The sequence below is a fragment of the Eretmochelys imbricata genome, chromosome 6, assembly GCF_965152235.1.
Source record: "Eretmochelys imbricata isolate rEreImb1 chromosome 6, rEreImb1.hap1, whole genome shotgun sequence".
NCBI lineage: Eukaryota > Metazoa > Chordata > Testudines > Cheloniidae > Eretmochelys > Eretmochelys imbricata.
The window spans coordinates 87,781,840-87,803,842 of record NC_135577.1 but is presented as its reverse complement, the minus strand read 5'-3'; the positions used below and the strand labels follow the sequence as shown (position 1 = coordinate 87,803,842).

At 38.9% G+C, this 22,003-nt stretch overlaps 1 protein-coding gene across 15 annotated transcripts in view; it reads left to right on the top strand.

Moving 5' to 3' along the window:
* Positions 1-22,003, top strand: part of SLC25A21 (solute carrier family 25 member 21) — a 408,519-nt gene that overhangs the window by 306,773 nt on the left and 79,743 nt on the right. For all 15 annotated transcript variants that reach the window (XM_077819078.1, XM_077819077.1, XM_077819083.1 and 12 more), the window contains one exon: positions 14,695-14,778. In XM_077819078.1, the coding sequence (XP_077675204.1) occupies positions 14,695-14,778 (84 nt within the window). The remainder of the gene's footprint in view (positions 1-14,694; positions 14,779-22,003) is intronic.

Sequence of the window (22,003 nt, the reverse complement as noted above, 5' to 3'; positions counted from 1 at the left end):
TAATACCCTGACACCTTTTTAGCAACTGTGATTCAAACAGTTTTTGGTACTAAAACTGCAATTTTCTGGCCATTTGGTACTAAAACTGCAATTTTCTGTGCAACCTGGACTGGATTATCTTGAGTGGGGTTTTTTGTGAGGGGCGGTAAAAGGGAAATTTTGAAAAAACTCAATACAAGCAGGGCTACTGAAGTCTAAAAGTAGCTGGCCACTGCTCTGGCACAGTATCTTTTCCCCACTATATTTCTTAGTACCCATCTACATTAACACTGTAATGTCTTCATGCTATGGATTAATGTGATATTATCATGTATGATGTCAGAGGTTTGTTTAGTGACTTTGTAGGAGAAAATTGAATCTGTTGCATCAAAAATTCCCTTAAAATGTGGCTACACATCTATCCATTCTAAAACAGACAGGCAATCTGTTGTTTCAATTCTAATAAAATGCCTTAGAGGTTTTTTTAAAAAAAGTAGAGTAAAATTATATATAAGAGAACCTTTAAAACTGTTTAGATATTGTTAGTAGTTTGACTTAAATTCACCACAGCAAAGGAAGGCATTGAGTTTCACCTGAAACTTTACCCTTAACTTGCCTTGTTATGCCCTACTGTATGTTAAGAATTGTGTGGCTGCTAAGCACAAACTGATAACGAATACCATATAAGTTGTAATAGTGGGGCACAGCTGGGTGGGTGAGAATAGAATTTCAGGCTTTAATGGTAAATTTCCTTGCTTTAGGGGATTCGTTTCAGAGTTATAATTTTATTTTAATTGTGTCTTTGGTGGTTCAACTATCTACAGCTAATAATAAAAAACAAAGGTAATTTTTCTATGGAGAGAGCGAATATCTTCATATAAATATGATTACTCTAGGCCAGCGGTTCTCAAACTAGGGCCGCCGCTTGTTCAGGGAAAGCCCCTGGCAGGCTGGGCCGGTTTGTTTACCTGCCGCGTCCACAGGTTTGGCCGATCGCGGTTCCCACTGGCTGCGGTTCGCCACTCTAGGCCAATGGGGGATGCAGGAAGGGTGGCCAGCACATCCCTCGGCCTGCGCCGCTTCCCCCAGCTCCCATTGGCCTGGAACGGCGAACCGCGGCCAGTGGGAGCCACGACGGGCCAAACCTGCGGACGCGGCAGGTAAGCAAACCGGGCTTTCCCTGAACAAGCGGCGGCCCTAGTTTGAGAACCACTGCTCTCAGCAACATATAAGTTATGTAAAATACTGTATGTCACTTAAAATGGTTTGTCTCTTGATAACAATAGACACTCAGGTTAAGATTTGTGAAGCTATGCATGGGATTTAGCGACTCATTTCAGTATGTGGCTAAATCCCCTCTGCTGCTTTGAAAATCTCAACCACGACACTTTAATGATACTGTCCCCCCGATGAAGTGAGCTGTAGCTCACGAAAGCTTATGCTCAAATAAATTGGTTAGTCTCTAAGGTGCCACAAGTACTCCTTTTCTTTTTGCGAATACAGACTAACACGGCTGTTACTCTGAAACCTGTCCCCCCTTTGAAATATATTTTTCAGTACAGCTTTTGAAAGCAGGGTGGATACTCAAACTAACATTACTTACAGTACTTTACTTACTGCAGCTTGCTCTTGGCAATTTTTCACTTAAAATGCATTTCATATTTTATATTGCTTTCATATTTTAAAATGTCTTGACTTATTTCTTTTCTTTTGCAGGGGAAAAAAATCTTCATGTGACTATACCACATTGGCAGTAGGGAGTGAATTTAATGTGTGCTGTGTTGTGGTGTACAACTTCTTCTTTGCCGATTCATTGCAATATGAAAAAATATAGTAATGCACCAGGGGGTAGAGGGGTTGATCTCACAAAAGAACTCAGAATGTTAATGAAAACTGAAAAGGGATCTTAATTTCTCATTCAATAGCAGTTTAAAAAATCTCTTGCCAGAAAACCATCGACTAGCAGCCATTTTCCTGTTCTCCGAGTCAGATGGAAAGGTGCTGTGTGATTACCAAAAGGGAAATTGAAACCTCATAAAGAAAAAGATTCAGAAATACATAGCCCTTTTTGTAAGAATTAAAATAAATCTGAAACCTTTCCTTGCTGGATATAAAACTTAATTAGGATTTACTAGAGATACATAATTTAATATTTTGACTAATCTAATATTAGAGATAATTTCATAGTGAATCTCCTGCTTGAATGTACTAGCAAATAATTAGCAGTATGAACACTAGAATAACTTGCCAGCAGTCTAGTGGTTCATCAAAGGTGTGCTTTATTTTAGACACCTACAAGTAGACCAGCCTTTGTTGGTAGCAGGCTTTTCAGAATAACTGAGGATAGCTTTGATTTTATTTATTTATTTATTTGTTTATTTATGTATTGAAGCAACCAATAGTGTCAACATAATCTTTAGGTTAGTAAAGACCTGAAGAAGAGTGCTGTGCAGCTTGAAAGCTTATCTCTTTGGCCAACAGAAGTTGGTCCAATAAAATATATTACCTCAGTCACCTTATCTCTGTGATATCCTGGGACCAATACGACTAGGGTTCTTACAACAAGTGCTTCCCACTTGATCTTACCTGCCATGACTCATAGACTTCAAGGTCAGAAGGGACCATCGTGATCATACAGTCTGACTTCCTTCACATTGCAGGCCACAGAACCTCAGCTACTCCTGAAATAGATCCCTAACCTCTGTGAATAACCTTTTGAATACCTTATTTTTTATTGCATTTGTAGCCCATTTCATAACTTTGATGTACTATTTGCATGCATGGTTTATCCCTGTCATATAAGACAATACATTTGCAGCTAGGATCTATAAATCTGCGAATTCATCGCCCCGCAAGCCTGGCACCCGAGGCAGTTACCTTGGCCGCCTGCCTCTATATTCAGCCTCCCTCATCTGCGCTGTCTAGAGCATCTGGGTGGACTTCAGGGGTAGAACATTATAATAGTTTCTAAAGGGTAATCAAGTTGTGGACAGTTTTCAGGTTCACATCTGAAAGTAATGGTTGATGCTTCCTGGACAGGTATAGCTGTTGAAGACCCCCCGCTTATATCAGGGAACCCAGGAACAACAAAGAGCCAAAAAGCACCCCAAGGCTGTGAGTTAATTTGACAAAAGCTAGATCTGTACCCTTCATTTTGAGTGTGCTGACGCTACCTCTGTTCATTACTCTAAGCCCTGGTCTACACTAGGACTTTAGGTCGAATTTAGCAGCGTTAAATCGATGTAAACCTGCACCCGTCCACACAATGAAGCCCTTTATTTCGACTTAAAGGGCTCTTAAAATCGATTTCCTTACTCCACCCCTAACAAGTGGATTAGCTCTTAAATCGCCCTTGCCGGGTCGAATTTGGGGTACTGTGGACACAATTTGACGGTATTGGCCTCCGGGAGCTATCCCAGAGTGCTCCATTGTGACTGCTCTGGACAGCACTCTCAACTCAGATGCACGATTGTTTGCCGTTGCTCTGATGCAGGGAGGGGCGACTGACGACACGGCTTACAGGGTTGGCTTACAGGGAGTTAAAATCAACAAAGGGGGTGGCTTTACATCAAGGAGTATTTCAGGCAGGACTTCACGGAGGGTTCCAATAAGAAATGGTGCACCTAAGTTATTGTTCTTATTGGAACAAGGAGGTTAGTCTGGCCTCTGATTGATACATGGCTAGATTTACCTCGCTGCACCTTCTCTGTGAGTGACTGCAGTGTGACCTAGAGGAATGAGTCCCCTAGACAGGGGGCGAGGGGGGGTTTGCAAATGAGTACAAAACAAATCTAGTCTATTTCTTGTTTTGATACACTCCATCTATCTTTTACATCTTTGGCTGGCAGCAGATGGTGCAGAAGGACTGCATGCCATCCACATCTCATGGCTGCTCGGCAGAAGATGGTACAATAGGACTGCTAACCATCCTCATCTCTTGCCTGCCCGGCAGAAGATGATGCAATAGGACCACTAGCAATCCGTATCACCTGCCTGCTCACCATAAGATGGTTCAATAGGACTGACTGCAGGACTAAAGAGAATGACCTGATCAAGTCACTCCAGATTTAGTCCCTGCACCCATGTCTGCCCAGGCGCTCCTGATCGACCTCACAGAGGCGATCAGGAGCACCTCGGACATGACGATGGTGGCTACCAGTCCTATTGCACCGTCTGCTGCCACAAGGCAATGGGTTGCTGCTACTGTGTAGCAATGCAGTACCGCATCTGCCAGCACCCAGGAGACATATGGTGACAGTGAGCTGAGTGGGCTCCATGCTTGCCGTGGTATGGCGTCTGCACAGGTAACTCAGGAAAAAAGGCGCGAAACGATTGTCTGCCCTTGCTTTCACGGAGGGAGGGAGGGAACAGGGGCCTGACGATATGTACCCAGAACCACCCGCGACAATGTTTTAGCCCCATCAGGCATTGGGATCTCAACCCAGAATTCCAATGGGCAGCGGAGACTGCGGGAACTGTGGGATAGCTACCCACAGTGCAACACTCTGGAAGTCGACGCTTGCCTCAGTACTGTGGAAGCACTCCACCGAGTTAATGCACATAATGCACTTAAGCATTTTCTGTGGGGACACACACACTCGAATATATAAAACCGATTTCTAAAAAACCGACGTCTAGAAATTCGACTTAATTTCATAGTGTAGACATACCCTAAATGTTTTTCTTTGCAAAGAAGGAAATTAGCATAAGAGGTTAGCTTTTCTTTGTAAGTGCAGTACAGAACTTGGAAATAAGCAGTAGTTCTATTCTTCATAGAAATCAGTAGATTCTTTGCTCAAATGCTTGCAGGTTCAAGATTGTAATATGGTATCTTTTCTACTGTATAACCAGCACTGACTGAGTACTGAGCAATGTTCTCATTTCATTCCTCAAAATTAAAAACGTACTTGCACAACATCACAGCTAGCAGTTTGCTTGATATTTTTCTGGCCCGTTTTTGATGTGGAATAAAATAGTGGTAACTTTGAGTTATTTAGTTTTGAAAAATGCAGTTCCTGAATGAGATTATTAAAAACATGTATGGTTTGAATGAGGCTTGTGCTGTATTTCTTTCTCAGGAAGATGATAAAATATTTGAGAGTCATGAACTAGTGAGACTGCTATAATTATTTCTTTTGTTAGCCCTCAGCATAATTACTGTAGCACATTTCCATGGAACTGTTCCATGGGCAAGTTAGACCTGCTCCTGGGCAGGTTTAATTCATGCATCTCTGTTTTTGCCAAATATTCTAAGTGCTTTGTAATTATTTTTGAACAAAGTTCTTGGTTCTACCTTTTAAGCTACTGTATGTTTTGTCTTGCATTGTGCAACATAAAGGAGAAGTCACATTAGTGTGTGGAGAAAAAAGACTTAATAATTCCTCAGAGCTTCAATCCTAACAGAAGGTCATTGCACTTTTTTGTCTCCTGGTGATCTCATATTGTTGTTTTGTTTTTTAATGAATCAGGGTTATGATAGGGTAACATCTAGGAGAAGACTTGGATTTGTAAATTTGTCTCCGTATCGGAGGTATTTTTAGAGCCCTTATCCATGTAGTATTGGAGCAGTAAATAAAATAACTTAAATTACCATGATGTTGCCCAAGAGAACTTCAGAATGAATTCTGCTCCTCACCTATTTCAGGTTGTCAGAAGATTTGTTTGTAACAAGCGTCTTCTCACGGCCCTTCAACTGGGAAGGGACAAGAGCAAAGTAATTGTTCTGATTTATCATAATATGGACAAGAAATGTCGGTGCTGGTTTCCTTCTCCCACCTGGATTTTTCACTGACTAAAAGACTTCTCAGCTGGAACACAAAGAATAAAGGAAAGGCGTTTTTAAAAGGAATGGGGAATATAAAAGGGATGAGGAACCTTCCTGAACAAGATTATTGCACCTAATTACAAAGTGTGAAATTCACCCCTATGCAGAGAGCCAACTCCACGCACCGCTGAGCCACTTAAAACTTCAGAAAAGGAGTTTGGTGGTGCAGAGGCCTTTTCTGCTTCTGCGCAGAGATGAATTTCTCCCAGACAAAATTTTTTGTTTTTAAATTGTATGCACAAGTTAGAGTTAGAATTTTGATGCAGGATGGGAGACTGTTTGGGCTGGTTATTATGTTGCCTTTGAGCTAGTTCATCTGTCAAAGTGATGAGTAGTTTACTGATGGAGCACTCCCACGCAGCCATAAAGCTAAAAATTCCTGTGCAATATACAACAACACAATAAGCTGCCTCCTTTACTGATGAACACCGTGCAGAGTGATTATTGAGCATTGGTTTCAGAGTTCTCTTATAGTCTGAAAATAAAAGAGTAAACTCTGTGCCCTTGTTTTGAAATCTGAGCCAAAGTTTGTGGTTTGACAAACTCCACACACATCCCAGGGCAGATTCAGATGTCTTTAAATGTTCTTTTCCTTGAATATGCAAGCACATACTCAAACATGTATATGCAAAACTTACAATATACAGTAGTTCAGTGAAACCTGCTGATGGTTTGTCAAGTCTCTACAGCATGCTCTAGTAATAGAATACAAGTTCTAAACCTTATTTTGTTACTTCGGAGGAGACCTAATTGTGCTTGGTTTTATCCTGATATATTGTTAATTTTTTGCCACTTTACAGGAACTGGGTCTTCTTCTTCTTCAGCCTCTTAACTTGTTTTCTTCATTGGGACTGACCACTGTGCTTTTCAGTCAGGTCCCAGCAAGAGAATGTAATAATGGCAAATGTTTACTTGTATTGTTTGATTTATAGTTTACATGTCTCTAGTACCTTCCACGTGGATCTCTCAGAGTACTTATCAGGCCACAGTACACTCCTGTGTGGAAAGAAAGCATTATGTGTGCTTTGCAAATGGGTAAATCAAGACACATTGATTGGCTTGCCTAAGGCTACACAGGAAGTCCATGGCAGAGGCTGGAATAGAACCTCTTGAGTCCCAGTCCTGGACTTTAATTAGATCATCCTGCCTGTTTTCCAGGAAGAATCTTTCCACTCCTGCTAGGTCTGAGGCAATCCTCCTGCCCCTTCCTCCATTTTTTACCATCCAGAATTCTGCCAGATCCATGCCACCTATCACTGTCCATTTTTTTTTGAACATGAGAAGATTTGACCTGGAGCTAAGTGTTGTGACTTACATTTGTAAACCTTTTTGCCAGGTCATGTAGTTACTACCAGTCAAAGGAAAAAACAAAAAACAAAAGCATTAAGTCTGCTGCTTCTCCTCAGCCTGACTTCTTCTGTCCTCCCCTCTGCCCCCGACACCATATGGGGCAGTGCTCTCTTTTAAGTTGTTTGTAATTCACCTAACTTTTACAATACCCTTTACCCAAGAATATGACTGCTACTTTTCCTTCATCTCACTGGCCTTACCCCTAGTACATATCTTCACATCCAGTCCTCCTCCCTGCCCAGATAAAAAACCCATGCACACCAGTTGGTGATAGCTACCATGCAATACCACTCAAGCTGTTGAGCAACTGATGTGCGACAAAATCTCCAAAAAGTGTAATAATACAAACAGGTTACAATGAAGTGGGATCAATTTATTGTGCATAAAGAAAATGTTCTGTAATCTCACTCTCATGACTGGAACTGGGTGAACTATTCACAGGGAACTACATATTATTAGATAGAAATAGGAGCTAATTTATCTCTGAACAGACTTTGCTTTTTCAGGATTTGTTCATTATTTGAAATTATTCATTGACAAGAAAATACTTCCATCTGTGAATTGGTTGTGAACTCTACTACGAGTTTTCACTACTGTATTTGTAACTTGCTATTCACACTCTGTGGTTGGTCACCTAATCTGCATAGAATTCATCTTCCAAATTAGGGGATTCCCAAACCCACATACAGCTTTCAAGATAGCTATACAAGTATGTCCATTGTGAATATTCATACAAATACATATTTGTATACATAACTGAAAAATTTTGCCTTTCCAAAAACAAATATTTGCTCCTCCAAATGTCACAGAAAGTAAATAAGAAGGATTATGAATCCCATCAAAGTGAATGAAGTTTTTATTGAAATGAATGTTGGAATACACTTTTTTGTAGTATTTGTCCATCTGTACTAATGATTTATCCTTTGTGAAGCAAGTAATTTACAGTAGAGAAAACTGAGATAGCTCTGTAGAGAGTAAAAACTAAATATAGGTCTAAAATGCAAAATGGTTTTTAAAAAAATTCTGCCCCTTGCCTGTTTCTATAATGTTACTGTTCTGCTATGTTTCTTTATGGCCTTGTACTTAAAATATCATCAATGCAGTCCTATAATACTTAAAATATAACCACATATATTGCATAATTTATATCTATGGCTTAAAATAATTAGGTTTTTGTTCTGAAACGTAATGTTCATTTGTTCAACAGCTTGTGTGACTAGAAGGATTTACTGTTAAAATAAACGGCAGAATTATACTCTCAATTTAGTTATTATCCCATAAGTAATATAAACAACCTGAAGAATTTGTGCCAAATAGTAGAATAAACTACCTTATCAAGGTCCATTTTATAATATCGGGTTTCACATGAAATTTAAGCACTAGTAATGCCATATACAGCATTTATAGTAGCTGTGCAAATCTGCATTCATATACAGCCCTAACAAATGGCACCAGAGTAAATGTTTAAGTTAACAAATTTGATAGCTGTTTAAATTGTGATCTAGTTATATTTGAATATAAGCATGTAAACTGCTAAAAATATAGCCTCAGACTATCAATTTTCAAATCTAGTTATGCTTATAGGAGCAACTGCAATGAGGTATGTCTGGAATCACAGGAAATTAATTAAAGTATAAGTTCTAGCTGTTGACCTTACATTTCAGAAAGCTATACATGTTTAAAAGCTTTTTTAGAATTTACATTGCACAGAAGATTTAATTTGCTTTTGTTACTATGCTGAACAATTTTCCATCTATCATCTAAATTGACTGAGTACCCAAAGTTATATATTTACAGTATGCATATAAATGCTTTCCCTCCTTCATACTTTGCAATCAGGGAAGGAAATATCAAGGATTTGATTCACATCTTAAAATTGCACGGTGCAGCTGTCATCTCAGTTAGACGTAATAAGGGTGTGTAAGTTAAAGGGGAGACAGAAGACTCACCTATTAACAAAGATCATGAATATGGTCCAAATGCTATTTTTTTCTTGCGAGAGAGAAAGCACCCATTTTTTCTTTCCCTTTGATCTTCTCAGCAGCAGAACTGGTACATTGGCAGCACAGTACTGAGCACCAAGAATCTCTGGAATTCATGGGTGAAATCCTGGCCTCATTGAAGACAATGGGCAAAACTTCTGTTGCAGGAGTGGCCAACCTGTGGCTCCGGAGCCACATGCGACTCTTCAGACGTTAATATGCGGCTCCTTGTAGAGGCACCGACTCTAGGGCTGGAGCTACAGGTGCCAACTTTCCAGTGTGCCGGGGGCTGCTCACTGCTCAACTCCTGGCTCTGCCACGGGCCCTCCCCCCACTCCACCCCTTCCCACCCCTTCCCCTGAGCCTGCCGTGCCTTCACTCCTCCCCCCTGCCCCCAGAGCCTCCTGCACACCACCAAACAGCTGATTGGGATGTGTGGGGAGGGAGGGGGAGGTGCTGATCAGCAGGGCTGCTGGTGGGTGGGAGAAGCTGGGAGCAGGTGGGGGGAGCTGCTGCGGGGCTGCTGACATATTACTGCAGCTCTTTGGCAATGTACGTTGGTAATTCTGGCTCCTTCTCAGGCTCAGGTTGGCCACCCCTGTTCTATTGAGTTGAATGGAGCCAGGATTGACTCCATGAGTCTATGCTGTGTGGACAAGGTTTGGTTGCTGACAGTATATTTAAATACAGATATCAAATACTGATTTACCCCTTTTTGACAATAAGGAAATGATAGTATTTTTAACATTGATTGAAAAGCTTGTGGCAAATATCTCCAACAGCTGGCGATGGGGCAGTAGATGGAGAGGGTGCTGAGTTTCTACGGATAATTCTTTCCCAGGTGTCTGGCTCTCACCTCAGCCTCTCTTTCCCCACCATCCTGTGGATTTCACTGCATTCAGAGTAAAACTGGCTTGCAAACTTTTGCAGAGGGAGGGGTCACTGGGAAGCATATGGGGACTGCGGGAGTTTACAAAAACTGGGAGAAAACACTGGATTTTGTAAAAACAGCAAGGACAGTGGGACAGACCGTGGAAACAGATGTGTGATTTTCAGGGACATATGATCACTCTACGTAAGAGGGTTTTGCACAGAAACTGCTTCACAGAATGGTACAATGATTACTAATGGGAAATGGCTGGCACAGATGGCAAAAGAAAACGGGCATCCTTTGTGTTGAAGAGGAGTTTATTTGTGCCTAACAGATCTAGTATTAGAAGTGGTGATATTTGCATGGCAAAGTATAGTGAAGATGGAAAACTTTACAGAGCAAAAGTTAGCAGCATAAAAGGTAACAACCTAACTGTGAGACATGTGGATTATGGATCTGAGGAACTTGTTGGCAGAGAGATGATTAGACAAATTCCTGATCAACTGCTTACAATACCTATGCAAGCATTTCCATGCGGTCTATCTGGATTTAATTCCCCAGGGGGTTCATGGAGTGATGAAGCAAAAGACATCAGAGGAATCATTCAAGGGCAGTTTCTGTCCATAAAGATTACCCCTTTCATGATGTCCAGGTGAGAAGGACCTGGGATTATTTGTCCTACAAATAGCAGTTGTACAGCTGCACAAATATGGGTCATTTAATCATAGCTTCTTTGATTTTGGATCACAGAGGTTTACAACTTGGAGTTTAGGTTTTGAATAAACACCAAAAATCTCAAAAAGAAAAGCATTTAAAATGGCTATTTTTACATGGTTTCCACCTGAAACCATAACCGTTCCTGGACCCGTCCTTTCCTTTCCCTTTTCAGGCTCTTGTCCTCAACTAGCTTGGGAATCCCTCCTCTTATGTAATCTTCTGGGGTGGATTGAGGACAGTGGCTACTGCCTCCTCTTACAAACATCACGAAGCCTTTGTGGTAGACTTAGGAGGGAGAGGGAGATAATTATTGCTGCAGCATTTTGAACAGACTAGAGAATCAGCAAAGCTGGTGGAGAAGAGGTTACAGTTGAGGAAAATGTCAGTTGTTTGAACCTTTTTCTAGTGATACGTTCAATAAACTTGCACCTTGTCGCAGCATCCACTGTCTATTGCTTCTTGTTGTGTGGCAACGTTGTTAATGCACTCTTAACCCGGGTGCTTCAAAGGGCTCTGCATGGGCAGATCCAGGTGCCCATATGGAGCCCTAGAAAAGGACTGTGGCCTTATCTTGTTAGCGTCCTTTCACTCTGACTCTGAAAAATGTTTAGTTGCAGGTTTTGCTTTTTAGACTTCGGAATCTTAACCAGACCAGAAATGTGTGCTCCTTTCTATTTAGTCAGGCAGGTTCGCTTCTGTAATTCTAGCAAGCCAATAATGTATAAGACACAGTCTTCCGGTTTCCAAAGCGCAAGAAATTCACTTGAATATAAGCATTTAGTTAATACTGTTTTCAGAGAGAAATAGATTTGAAGCAGAAAAAAAGCATTGTGTGTCTCCAGGTTGTGCTCAATCCCCTAGTGAATAATGTAAAACAGACCAGGTTGTTTTTGAAGTGAATGCTTTCACCCTTCTTTATTATTACTAGTACAACTACAGGGTGCTGCTGTGGCTGCTGCTCCTCCCCCCAGCAAAACAAATAAACATCTTGTCAGTTCTTCCTCTAGCTTCTTCTAACAAGTACTGGTGATCAGTTAGCTAGTACATTAAAAAGTTAAACCTTATTTTATTGAGGCAAGCAATTCCAAATCAAATAACCCAGTTCACAGATCTACATTAGAGCACATAATTGGCATATATTTTAGGATTGCTGTTAAAGCTATTAAAAAGATTTACTAGGGAAGGAATTAATCCAAAAACCCTAAAGGAAGGAATATGTTGTTTGTGTCAGTGTTACAAATGGACTCACTTAATACTAAGATCTTCTCTCCCTTTAAAAAAGAAATTGAAATAAATGTAAAAAATATTATTTAACATTTTTAGTAAGAAGTTATCCTTTTACCCCATAAACTGATACAAATAAATTAACTATTATTTTATTAAAGTGTTTATTCTGTTTCTGCATTTTATGAGCAGAAATATTAAGAATTAAGAAATATACAGGACAGTTGTATGTGGCTATAGGATAAAGCTAAAGTAAAATAATTTTAATATATATTATCTCTGTTGGGGTAGCCCAGGATTAAGGCCCCAATCCAGCAAATATTTATGCATGTGCTTAAAATTATGCACATGAGTAGTCTTGTTAAATAATGTGAATGTGTACAGGTAGCACATGCATAGGTATTTACAGGATAGGGGCCTACGTTTTTCCAAGAGTATTTTAGAAACAATCACCTTTATTCTAAATTTCTGCTTAGGACGAAAGTCTTAAAACTTCTGAAAAAAGTTTTATGGTTTAGGACAGTCTTTCTATGTAAATACTAGTCTACAATTTCTTTCAATTACTAGTGAATTTTTACAAGGTTTCTTTTTACAACAAATGGAGCCCATCACTTTTGAATTTAAACTTTGAGGTATAAATGATCAAGGCTTAAACATACTAATATTAGTATAAATCCTACATGTGTGTGTGTGCTAAGATTTTTTTTTCAGTCTTGATTTCTTGGCTAGTGTAATGTAACAACTTACAACATTCCGTTGCTGTTATTACTGTTGGACTTTGTGCGATGCCATTGAGGCATTTTCAGCTATTAACCTTCCCAAGGGTTCTTTTCAGACAAAATGTTATGCATCAACTCTCACATGAGTGTAAACCTCTAGAACAGCAGTCTCTGCTTTGCCAACTTGGCAGCAAGTTCTCTCACTAATAAAAGAGGTTACCTCAGATGGAGATCCCACATGTGCCTGAACTGCTTTTCTTAGGACTATGGAGCGATCCAACATTTCCTTCTAAATGCATTCAAAAAAGATGTGGGTTTGCCTTCATAATTGCCCAAAGAATTATATTACATCACTGGAAATTTGTCTCCCAGAGTGAAGAAAATGCTTAGATTTGTTAGTGCAAACAGCTTAGGAAACACTGATAGGCAAAACTAAGAATGCCTTTTGCTGAAATGTGAAAACCTTTTTTGATCCTGCTGAATCCAGTTGAGATGGAAGAGAAAATTGCTGTTTAATATCATTTAACTAAAATTGTACTAGTTGGTGGTATTATTTGAAGCTGAGGGTGTCTAATCAGACTAAGAAGCCATATTTGTATGTTTTCTGTCTAAAACACTAAAACACTGTATGCTATGTGTGAAGAACATAAATAAAAAGGTAAACATGCTTGTTTTATCTTTTGCTTAGGACTTCCAGCAGTATTTGATTATAATAATTAATGTCTGAATGATTCTTTGAAGCAGGCGTTATTTAATGCACAGGGCTGATGTTACATGAGTTATAATGGCAGTCTGTAGATGGCCTCAAACAATGCTATTCTGAACTGAGATTACTAACATTTGTGTTTGTGTTGTTTTGGATGCTGGATAGTAATTGAAAAAATCTAAAAAGAAATTATGTTCTTCCAACTCTGTTTGAAGTTCCCTTGATGTGGAACTTGGCTAGGCTACTCAAGTGAGCATCTTTGTAGCTCTACAGTTTTAAAAATGAGATATAATGAAAGACTACACATTTTGGTTTTAGATGATAATTTTTTCTACAAAGTCCCCTTATTGTGTAGGATGTAGCCAAAGACTTCTAAGTGTAATCAAACTGTGAACAAAAGCACAGTATATCCAAGGCTCAAACTGGAAAAAGATGTCATGATCCCCCCAACCCCCACCCCGCACACACACTTTTAAAACAAAGGGTGGAGGGGATGGGGAATGTACGCTCTAGCCTCTTTTTCCTTTTCTCTATTGGCACTTTGAGAAGTTAGGTGTACCCCCATTTGGAGCACTCAGTAGATTAACACAGTGAGTTATGCTGACCACCTTTATCCAGAGTTTATAAATACTGGCATGTATGTTTGCAGTCTTCAATCATAATCTTGTTGTTTTTCTTAAGGCTGATGTGCTGCAAGCATTGTCAGCCTGCTGCTGAATGCTCATTATGTGTCAAAATATGAGCAGAAGAAAGGTGACTTCATTAAAGTATTGATAGCTGCATTTTATATTGTTCGCCTCTGTGTTAAATGTCCAAAAATGACTGTTAGGCGCCTGATCTAACTTCCAATAGAATCTCCTGATGATTTTAGTTGGAGTTGGATCAGACACTAAAAATAAGAAATTGTATGGTAGGTTCATTTCACAGTGGTAAAATGCATTACAATATGCTACTTCAGATTTCTGAAAACAGGGTCTGATTCAAAGACCATTGAAAGACTCCTATGAACTTCCATGGACTTTGGATCAAGTCCATGATTAGCAGTTTATTTTTTACACAACAAGAAAGAGGTGTAAATTGTAAAAGTGTTGGCTATCTGAATACTATGAACTACTAAAAAGTTACTTTTAAAACTGTATTTCTTCTTTGTTTAATAACTCCTATGAAAGTAGCGTTAATAAGAATAAATATCAGGAACAGTCTATAATAATGAATAAGATATATCAATAAACCTTAAAATCCCTTTTATATAGAAATTGGAAAGCTGAAAGTGGCTTTTAAAATCCTTAACTTCACATACTGTTATAAATTGTATTTTTTAGGTTCCAAATTCAAAGAGGGAAAACTGATCCAACCAGTTACAAGAGCTTGGGGGACAGTTTTAGGACTATTTTCCGGACCGAAGGGTAAGAATACATATGTTATATTTGTCAATTTTATGTGGCTGTTTCTAATCACCCAGCTTTCCAGACATTGGAACACTGCTTTTAAATTAACCCTTTCTCCTGTGGTCAGAATTTGGCAAACATTTTATTTGACATAATAAACACAATCTGAAATGCCTTACACATCATTTAGATGCAGGATGCTTAATTATGCTCTTTGTTACACCAATATGGACTCACTGAATTCAATAGTGTAATACTGATTTGGCCTAGAACCTATGTCATTAAAATCCTCTCTATTTAATATATAATAACACCAATCCAGTGCAGCACCAATTCCTGAACTCTGATTATCTGGCATTTCAAGTTAGCCAAGGTGGATTAGCTTCCCAGCAGTTGCCCTAACTAATGCTCCACAGGAGCAACTTCTTGGTTCTGTGGAGCATCTAAGATCTTTTCTAGGGTTCCTCACCCCAATCCAACAGATCTCTTAAGCATGTGCTTAACTTTCAGTACATGAGCAGTCTCACTGATGCCAGTGAGTTCAGTGGGATTACTCACAAGTTTAAAGTTAAGTACATTAGCAACAGGACCTCTGCATGATTGATGCTTACCTTTAATAGAGGGGACTCAAATTAGCCAAATCCCAGTTTTATACAGCTTGCAGGCTTACTCCCAAGAACTTTGAAAATACAGTAGAAACCTGATTTTATACTGTATGGATTTTCAGTACTTGACTTTACTATGGATTAAATAGAATTGTGCTTTTACATAAGTACAGAGTAGCAGAACTAATGTTTTCAATCACTAAGTGAAGAAATCTTTACAAATGTTTCCATTAAGTTTGTGAGATAGAAGTCTGCAAATCCGTCTGCAGTGATTATGTTGCTTTCTGTTACTTTTTGATTCCTGGTGAAGAACTGCTGTGCATCACACCTATCAGACATGTGACATTTTAAAAAACATTCAAAAGTTTGCTAAAATAATTAGGATTTCTGGTTTTTCCTGATTTGTGTGTGTGTTATTCTTTATCCCTTCTGAAAGAAAAATGAAAAATGTATAATCCCTTCATCTAGTTGTTTAAAAAAAAGCATAAATCAGGTATAAATCACCAGTAATTCAGTATTTTGAATTCAGTGGGCATTTGGGTGTGATATGAATGCAGGACTGGAGGCTTGATGTCTTTTGGGTCTGATCCAAAGCCTACTGAAGTCAATGGAAGTCTTTCTTGACTTTAGTGGGACAACTCACAGTGTGTAAAATTAAGCATGTGTGTGAGTCTCTGGAGGTTCAGGGACTAAGTGAATAAAATGTTTCCTATTTAGCCAACTTTGAGCCTTTTTTTTAACTCTTCTATCATTGGGTAGTTTTGTCCAGTCCAGGGGTGTAAAGTAACAGAGACTATATGAACTTGAATATATTATTGGAGGTACAAACCCTTCACCCTGCTCTATTTTTATTTGGAAAAGGAACAACTAATATTCATTTCAATTAAGTTACATTAAAAAGGTAGACTTTTTCCCTCAAATTTATAACCTACCATAAATTTCAAGTAAATAGCCCTTTCTAATATTCTTTAGAATGAGTTTTTTTATATATGTCTTTGTGGAGTTTCTCTTCAGCAGCGAGACTCAGACATGTTTGTTGTTCAAGAGTTTTTGTCACATAAATATTGTACTTTCAATCATTTCTCAAAGACACAAAGACTACTTATCCCATTAATATAACTCAGTTAATGCTGATATTATTGCCATTTGCAAGGAAATGTGTGGTAAATTACCTTACTCAGAATATATACCATACCTGTTGTCAAGGTTCCTTCCCCACTCAGAACTCTAGGGTACAGTTGTGGGAAACTGCATGAAAGACCCCCTAAGCTTATTCTTACCAGCTTAGGTTAAAATTTCCTCAAGGTACAAACTTTGCCTTGTCCTTGAATCCTATGCTGCCACCACCAAGCGTGTTAAACAAAGAACAGGGAAAGAGCCCACTTGGAGACGTCCTCCCCCCAAAATATCCCCCCAAGCCCTACACCACCTTTCCTAGAGAAGGCTTGATAAAAATCCTCACCAATTTGCATAGGTGAACACAGACCCAAACCCTTGGATCTTAAGAACAATGAAAAAGCAATCAGGTTCTTAAAAGAAGAATTTTAATTAAAGAAAAAGTAAAAGAATCACCTCTGTAAAATCAGGATGGTAAATACCTTACAGGGTAATCAGATTCAAAACATAGAGAATCCATCTAGGCAAAACCTTCAGTTACAAAAAGACACAAAAACAGGAATATACATTCCATTCAGCACAGCTTATTTACCAGCCATTTAAACAAAAGGAAATCTAACGCATTTCTAACTAGATTACTTACTAACAAGTTCTAATACTCCATTCCTGTTCAGTTCCCGGCAAAAGCATCACACAAACAGACAGACCCTTTGTCCGTCCGTCCCCCAGCTTTGAAAGTAACTTGTCTCCTCATTGGTCATTTTGGTCAGGTGCCAGCAAGGTTATCTTAGCTTCTTAACCCTTTACAGGTGAAAGGGTTTTGCCTCTGGCCGGGAGGGATTTTATAGTTCTGTGTACAGAAAGGTGGTTACACTTCCCTTTATATTTATGACATCTGTGGTGCAGCTTGCCTTCAAAAACAACTTTACAAAATCTCTAGTTCTTGATATGAAATACAAAGTCAATAACTTTCAAAATAGATCTGCTCCCAGTCTTTCTTCTATCAGCAACATCACAGACAACTGACCATAACACTTACATCCCTAATACTGCTGCCATAGCCTTTTGCTACCCAGTGTTTTCTTCTTTGTTGCATGTCCTTTGGTGGGCTTAACTGATAACAAACAATAAAGGAAAACCTTGATAGTGGTATTATCTCAAGAGAACTGATTAGGGATCTCAGTTATGTGGTGTTAACAAGAAGAAAATGTAGAGAATTTTTCTAATTTTGAAAGTGTGTTGACCTCAGTCTGGAGTCAGAGCAGAATATTTCTGATGTTTTCAAGTGTTAATGTTTGAACCTCTGGGCAGAAGTAGAATTTGAGCACTGTATAGGGAAAGGTTCTAAATTAAGATTTTAATCTACTAGTGCATTGCGCGGAGTTTCTAGTGGGTTCTAGCTAAAGCTATGAGAGAAATTCTTGCCATCAGTGAAACACCGTGATTACATTCGTCTCTAATATTTTGGCAGAAACAAAAGGTGATTTTCAGAGGCAGAAAAATGAAATTTCTTTATGAATTTCACCTGATCCTTCTTTTGACCTTAAACAAGCTAATAACAAAAGCTGAAAATGACCCAGGCAAGATTGTGGGATTTATTGTTTTACGGGATGAACACTTTCTATAGTATGGGCTTCTTTCATCCAACATCAAGCATGCATGTGTTCTTGTCAATCTATTGTTTGCTTGAAAAAGGACATTTTGTGTTGCCCTTCTAGTATTCCCTGGTAAGGTTGGAGATGTTATTTTGTAATTCCTCTGCTGTGACATAGAACAACTGGTATTGTTCGGTGCTGTTCCTCACAAAGAGTTGCTACCTTGGAACACTTAAACTGTTTCCACTTATGGTCTATCTGTAGTAGAGATTCGTGTTGTAACTGAAGAACAAATATCTCTAATGTAGACAGGTCCTTAAAATGGCATTGAAGGCTCAAAGTCTTAAAGTCTGCCCCTCGGTGCCTTTGTCCCATCTTACATGATTGGATAAACAAGGGGGTTTATATTGACTTCAGCTGAGTCAGGATTTCATCCTGAGTCTTCAACAGTAGAGCTGGGTGAATTTTTTCAGCTGACACTTTTTTTGGTGAAAAATTCAGACTCAGGGTTGCTGAAACATTTAAAAAAAATCTAAAAATGATAAAATAAGTTTATGAGAAAAATCAAAACAATGATGATTTTTTTTGTTAATTTCTTTCAGGTTTTTTTTAAAGTCAAAGCTCAGACTCAAAGGGTCAAACAAAACATTTAATTTGATCTGAAACAAAAATGTTCTTGACTTTTCGATTTGTTGGAAATTTTGACATGTTTTCCTGTTGAGTCAATCCAAAATGATTTGGAGAGAGAGGGGAATGGGCGGGTTGCCAACAGACCAAAAAAAATAATTTCTTCTCAGAGCTCTGTTCAATTATGAGTCTACTGGCCTGTCTCCATTAGGGATTTTTGCACTACACTAGTGCAAAAATCCCCTAATGTAGACAGATCATAAGAAGTAACAGTTTAAGTGCCCCAAAGAAGAAGCTATTTCTGAGGGACGGCAATGAATACTATCAGTTGTTCTATGGCACTGAAGTATGGAAGAGGATATGGAGGGAGCAAATTTATAGAGTACGAAAAAGTAACTGAAGTAGCAGCATGTACAAAAAATAAATGTACTGCCCTGTAACAGAGGCTCTTTATAGTAATAAATGAAATGCCTAAGCTGTAAAGTAATTATTCCATTTTTCCAGGGGCGTGGAGGGAGGCAGGAGGTCACATTGTCACAGTCATCTGTCCATGAGTACCAGCTTAAAGAGGGAAGAAACTGAGAGAAGAAGGTGTAGAAAAGACAGTTTGATAGACACAGTCAGCAATTTTGGCTTAAAATAAACAGATATCAACAAATAACCCAGAAAAAATGTATGATATAGGAGCTGCTCTGTCAGTCCCAAGTCTGGAGGCAACTGCCCAAAGAGAAATTATGAGAGTGCTCGCTCAGCGTGAGCGACAGAAATCATAAAGAGGAGACAGAGAAAGATTCATTCCAGAGTAAAATATTTGAGTTCACCCAGGGAGAAATTCCCTTCTGTGAAGTCGGCCAATGAAAAGCACCACTTAAATGCTATGTAGGACCTATTCTGAAGACTTAAGTGGGACTTAAATGGTGCATGGGCCTTATGCTGGCGCTCTGCACAGGAGCAAATTTCACCCGTGGTAAGTCAGCCAAGTTTAGATACACTGATCTGAACTCCCCAGTTGTTTTGTTCTAATCGTTAAACCATGTGATCTCCTGGCCTTATAGTCTTGCCATATAAGGCTATTCTGACTGAATAATCACTGAGCTGAGATCTTAGAGAAAATGGTATCCTGCCAGATATAATTGAAATATATGTTGAAATATGTGGTCACAAAATCTTGACCAGATGCCGTAGAATGCAGTTGATTTTTTTTCTGCCTAATAAATACTATGGTGACAGTACTTCCCATCTGGCCCATCTCATAAAAAAGAAGCTGTGTACATAAATAAAATATAAATTACCAGTTTGTACAGTCTTTAAGGGTTTTCCTTGGTTTCAATGCAGATTTGATTTGTGGATTGGTCGGATCAAACAGCAAAAGACTAAGGGCTAGAATTCTCTGCTTCTGTAAATTGGTGCTGTTCAGTTGAAAATTTGGCCCTGCATGTGTATTTTTTAAAATGGCAGAGAACACCCCAAAAAACTGGTTTTGGGGTGCAGATGAAACTATGCTTAGCTCATTGCACGTTTCTTTGTAAATCTAAAAAATTAAAATACCATAAAGTTAAAAGATATGTTGTGACCTGGTTTTATTTTTTTGTTTAAATGTCATTTTAATTGTTTCATAGGCTAAATTTCATTATGTTTTGTTACTGCCAGATTTTTTAAATTAGGCAATGTTTGTACTTCCATGAACCAATAAATAATTAAAAAGTCATGCAAATGAATGTTTTTAACTGACTGACCTTTAAAGGCAAGTACTATATTTTTCTATAGTCTCCTGAAGTGTATAAAGTCCAAAGTTTTGTAATTAAGACACATGAGATTTTTTTGTTCTGAAATAAGAATTAATTGGAACTTCAAACAGTGGGTGTTGTGCAAGGCATTAGCTTGATTTATGCAACGTGAGCTACCCATTCAAAAAATCCCATATCTTGGCTAGCCAGTTCTTCTCATTGTATTTATAGAACCTCTTTTATTGCATCTAGCACTGATCTGACCTTGCCAATTTTGGGTGCAGTTTCTTCAGCTGCGCAACCAGCATGCCTTTTACCAATCCCCCTTATTTTCAATTACTTTTTAAAAAGTAAATGTGACCAGCTTTAGTAGCCAAAGCATGTGAGTCATTCTACCTGTCTTTTTTTCTTCTGTATTCCAGCCACTGTCTTTATCAGTGCTTATTACTGCTTTTCAGTTTTGCTCGTATTAAAGAAGGCATTTCTTTCCAATACACTTTGACAATGTAACTACACATAAGGTAGGTAAACATAGTGGATAAACCAAATGGGGAACAGGGAATAACAGGGTAAACAAAATGTTGTTACTAAGGGCCTGCTTCTACAAATGTTTAGTTCTGGCCACAGTGCTTGCTATCCTCTGTATTTATTCAAGTCCTTATCACCGTGAGCTAGAGTGGCACAGCCCTTACTTGCCTGTGCAGAGGATTAAGGGAGAGTAAGCTCCTCGTACTGCCCTGCTCGTTTGGCTGTGCTCAGATTGTGACACTGGAGATAGGAAGGAGAGCAGAGGCTACTCATCCAGTACTCCCCACATCCCTAACACCACCAACCACCTCACCACTTGCTGGACAGAATAGCTGCCTGTGCCCATAGGGGCAAGAAAGCTTTGCCATGTAAAAGAGATAAAATAACTTTGCCCTGGGAAGGGAGTAACTGTGTGATCTGCTCCTGAGGCAATGTGCAACCATCTCTTACTCAGGACAGATTCAAAGGTTACGATCTACCCTCTGCCAAGAGTTTGTGTTTTCAGGGTCAGTCCCTAAAATGCTGCTCAATGTTCTGAATATTTACCAGTGTGTTTACATCTTTATTTACTGCCATGCCTGTTTAATGAAAAGTTACCCCTACTATGCTACTGCTGTATCATAATTGAAATGTCATGGTTGCACAGAACACTACCTCATCATAAACATTCTCCATGGTCTCTTTAACCATTCACTTTTCATCATTCCACTCTTCTTCTCAAATAGAAGGAAAAGTCAGAGCACCAGAAAAAGCATTTCAAATTTAGTCAATTGCAGAACACTGTCACTTTCAAAGGCCTTCAAGATTCTTTCCATCCACAAAATAGTCTGACAACTACAAAAGTGGAAATAAAAAAATCTATGAAAGGCCCTCTAGGTGGAAATAAATTGTCCCCACAGGGAATTAAAATCTTCAAAGTAGGATCCATCCCTTGAACTTTTTTTTCTTGTCTTACAAGAAAACGGGAGCCACAAAACATAAAATTTAATTGAGATTTACTTAAAGTAGGGCTCCGTCTGACAGAGCATTAAAGGTCACATAGCTT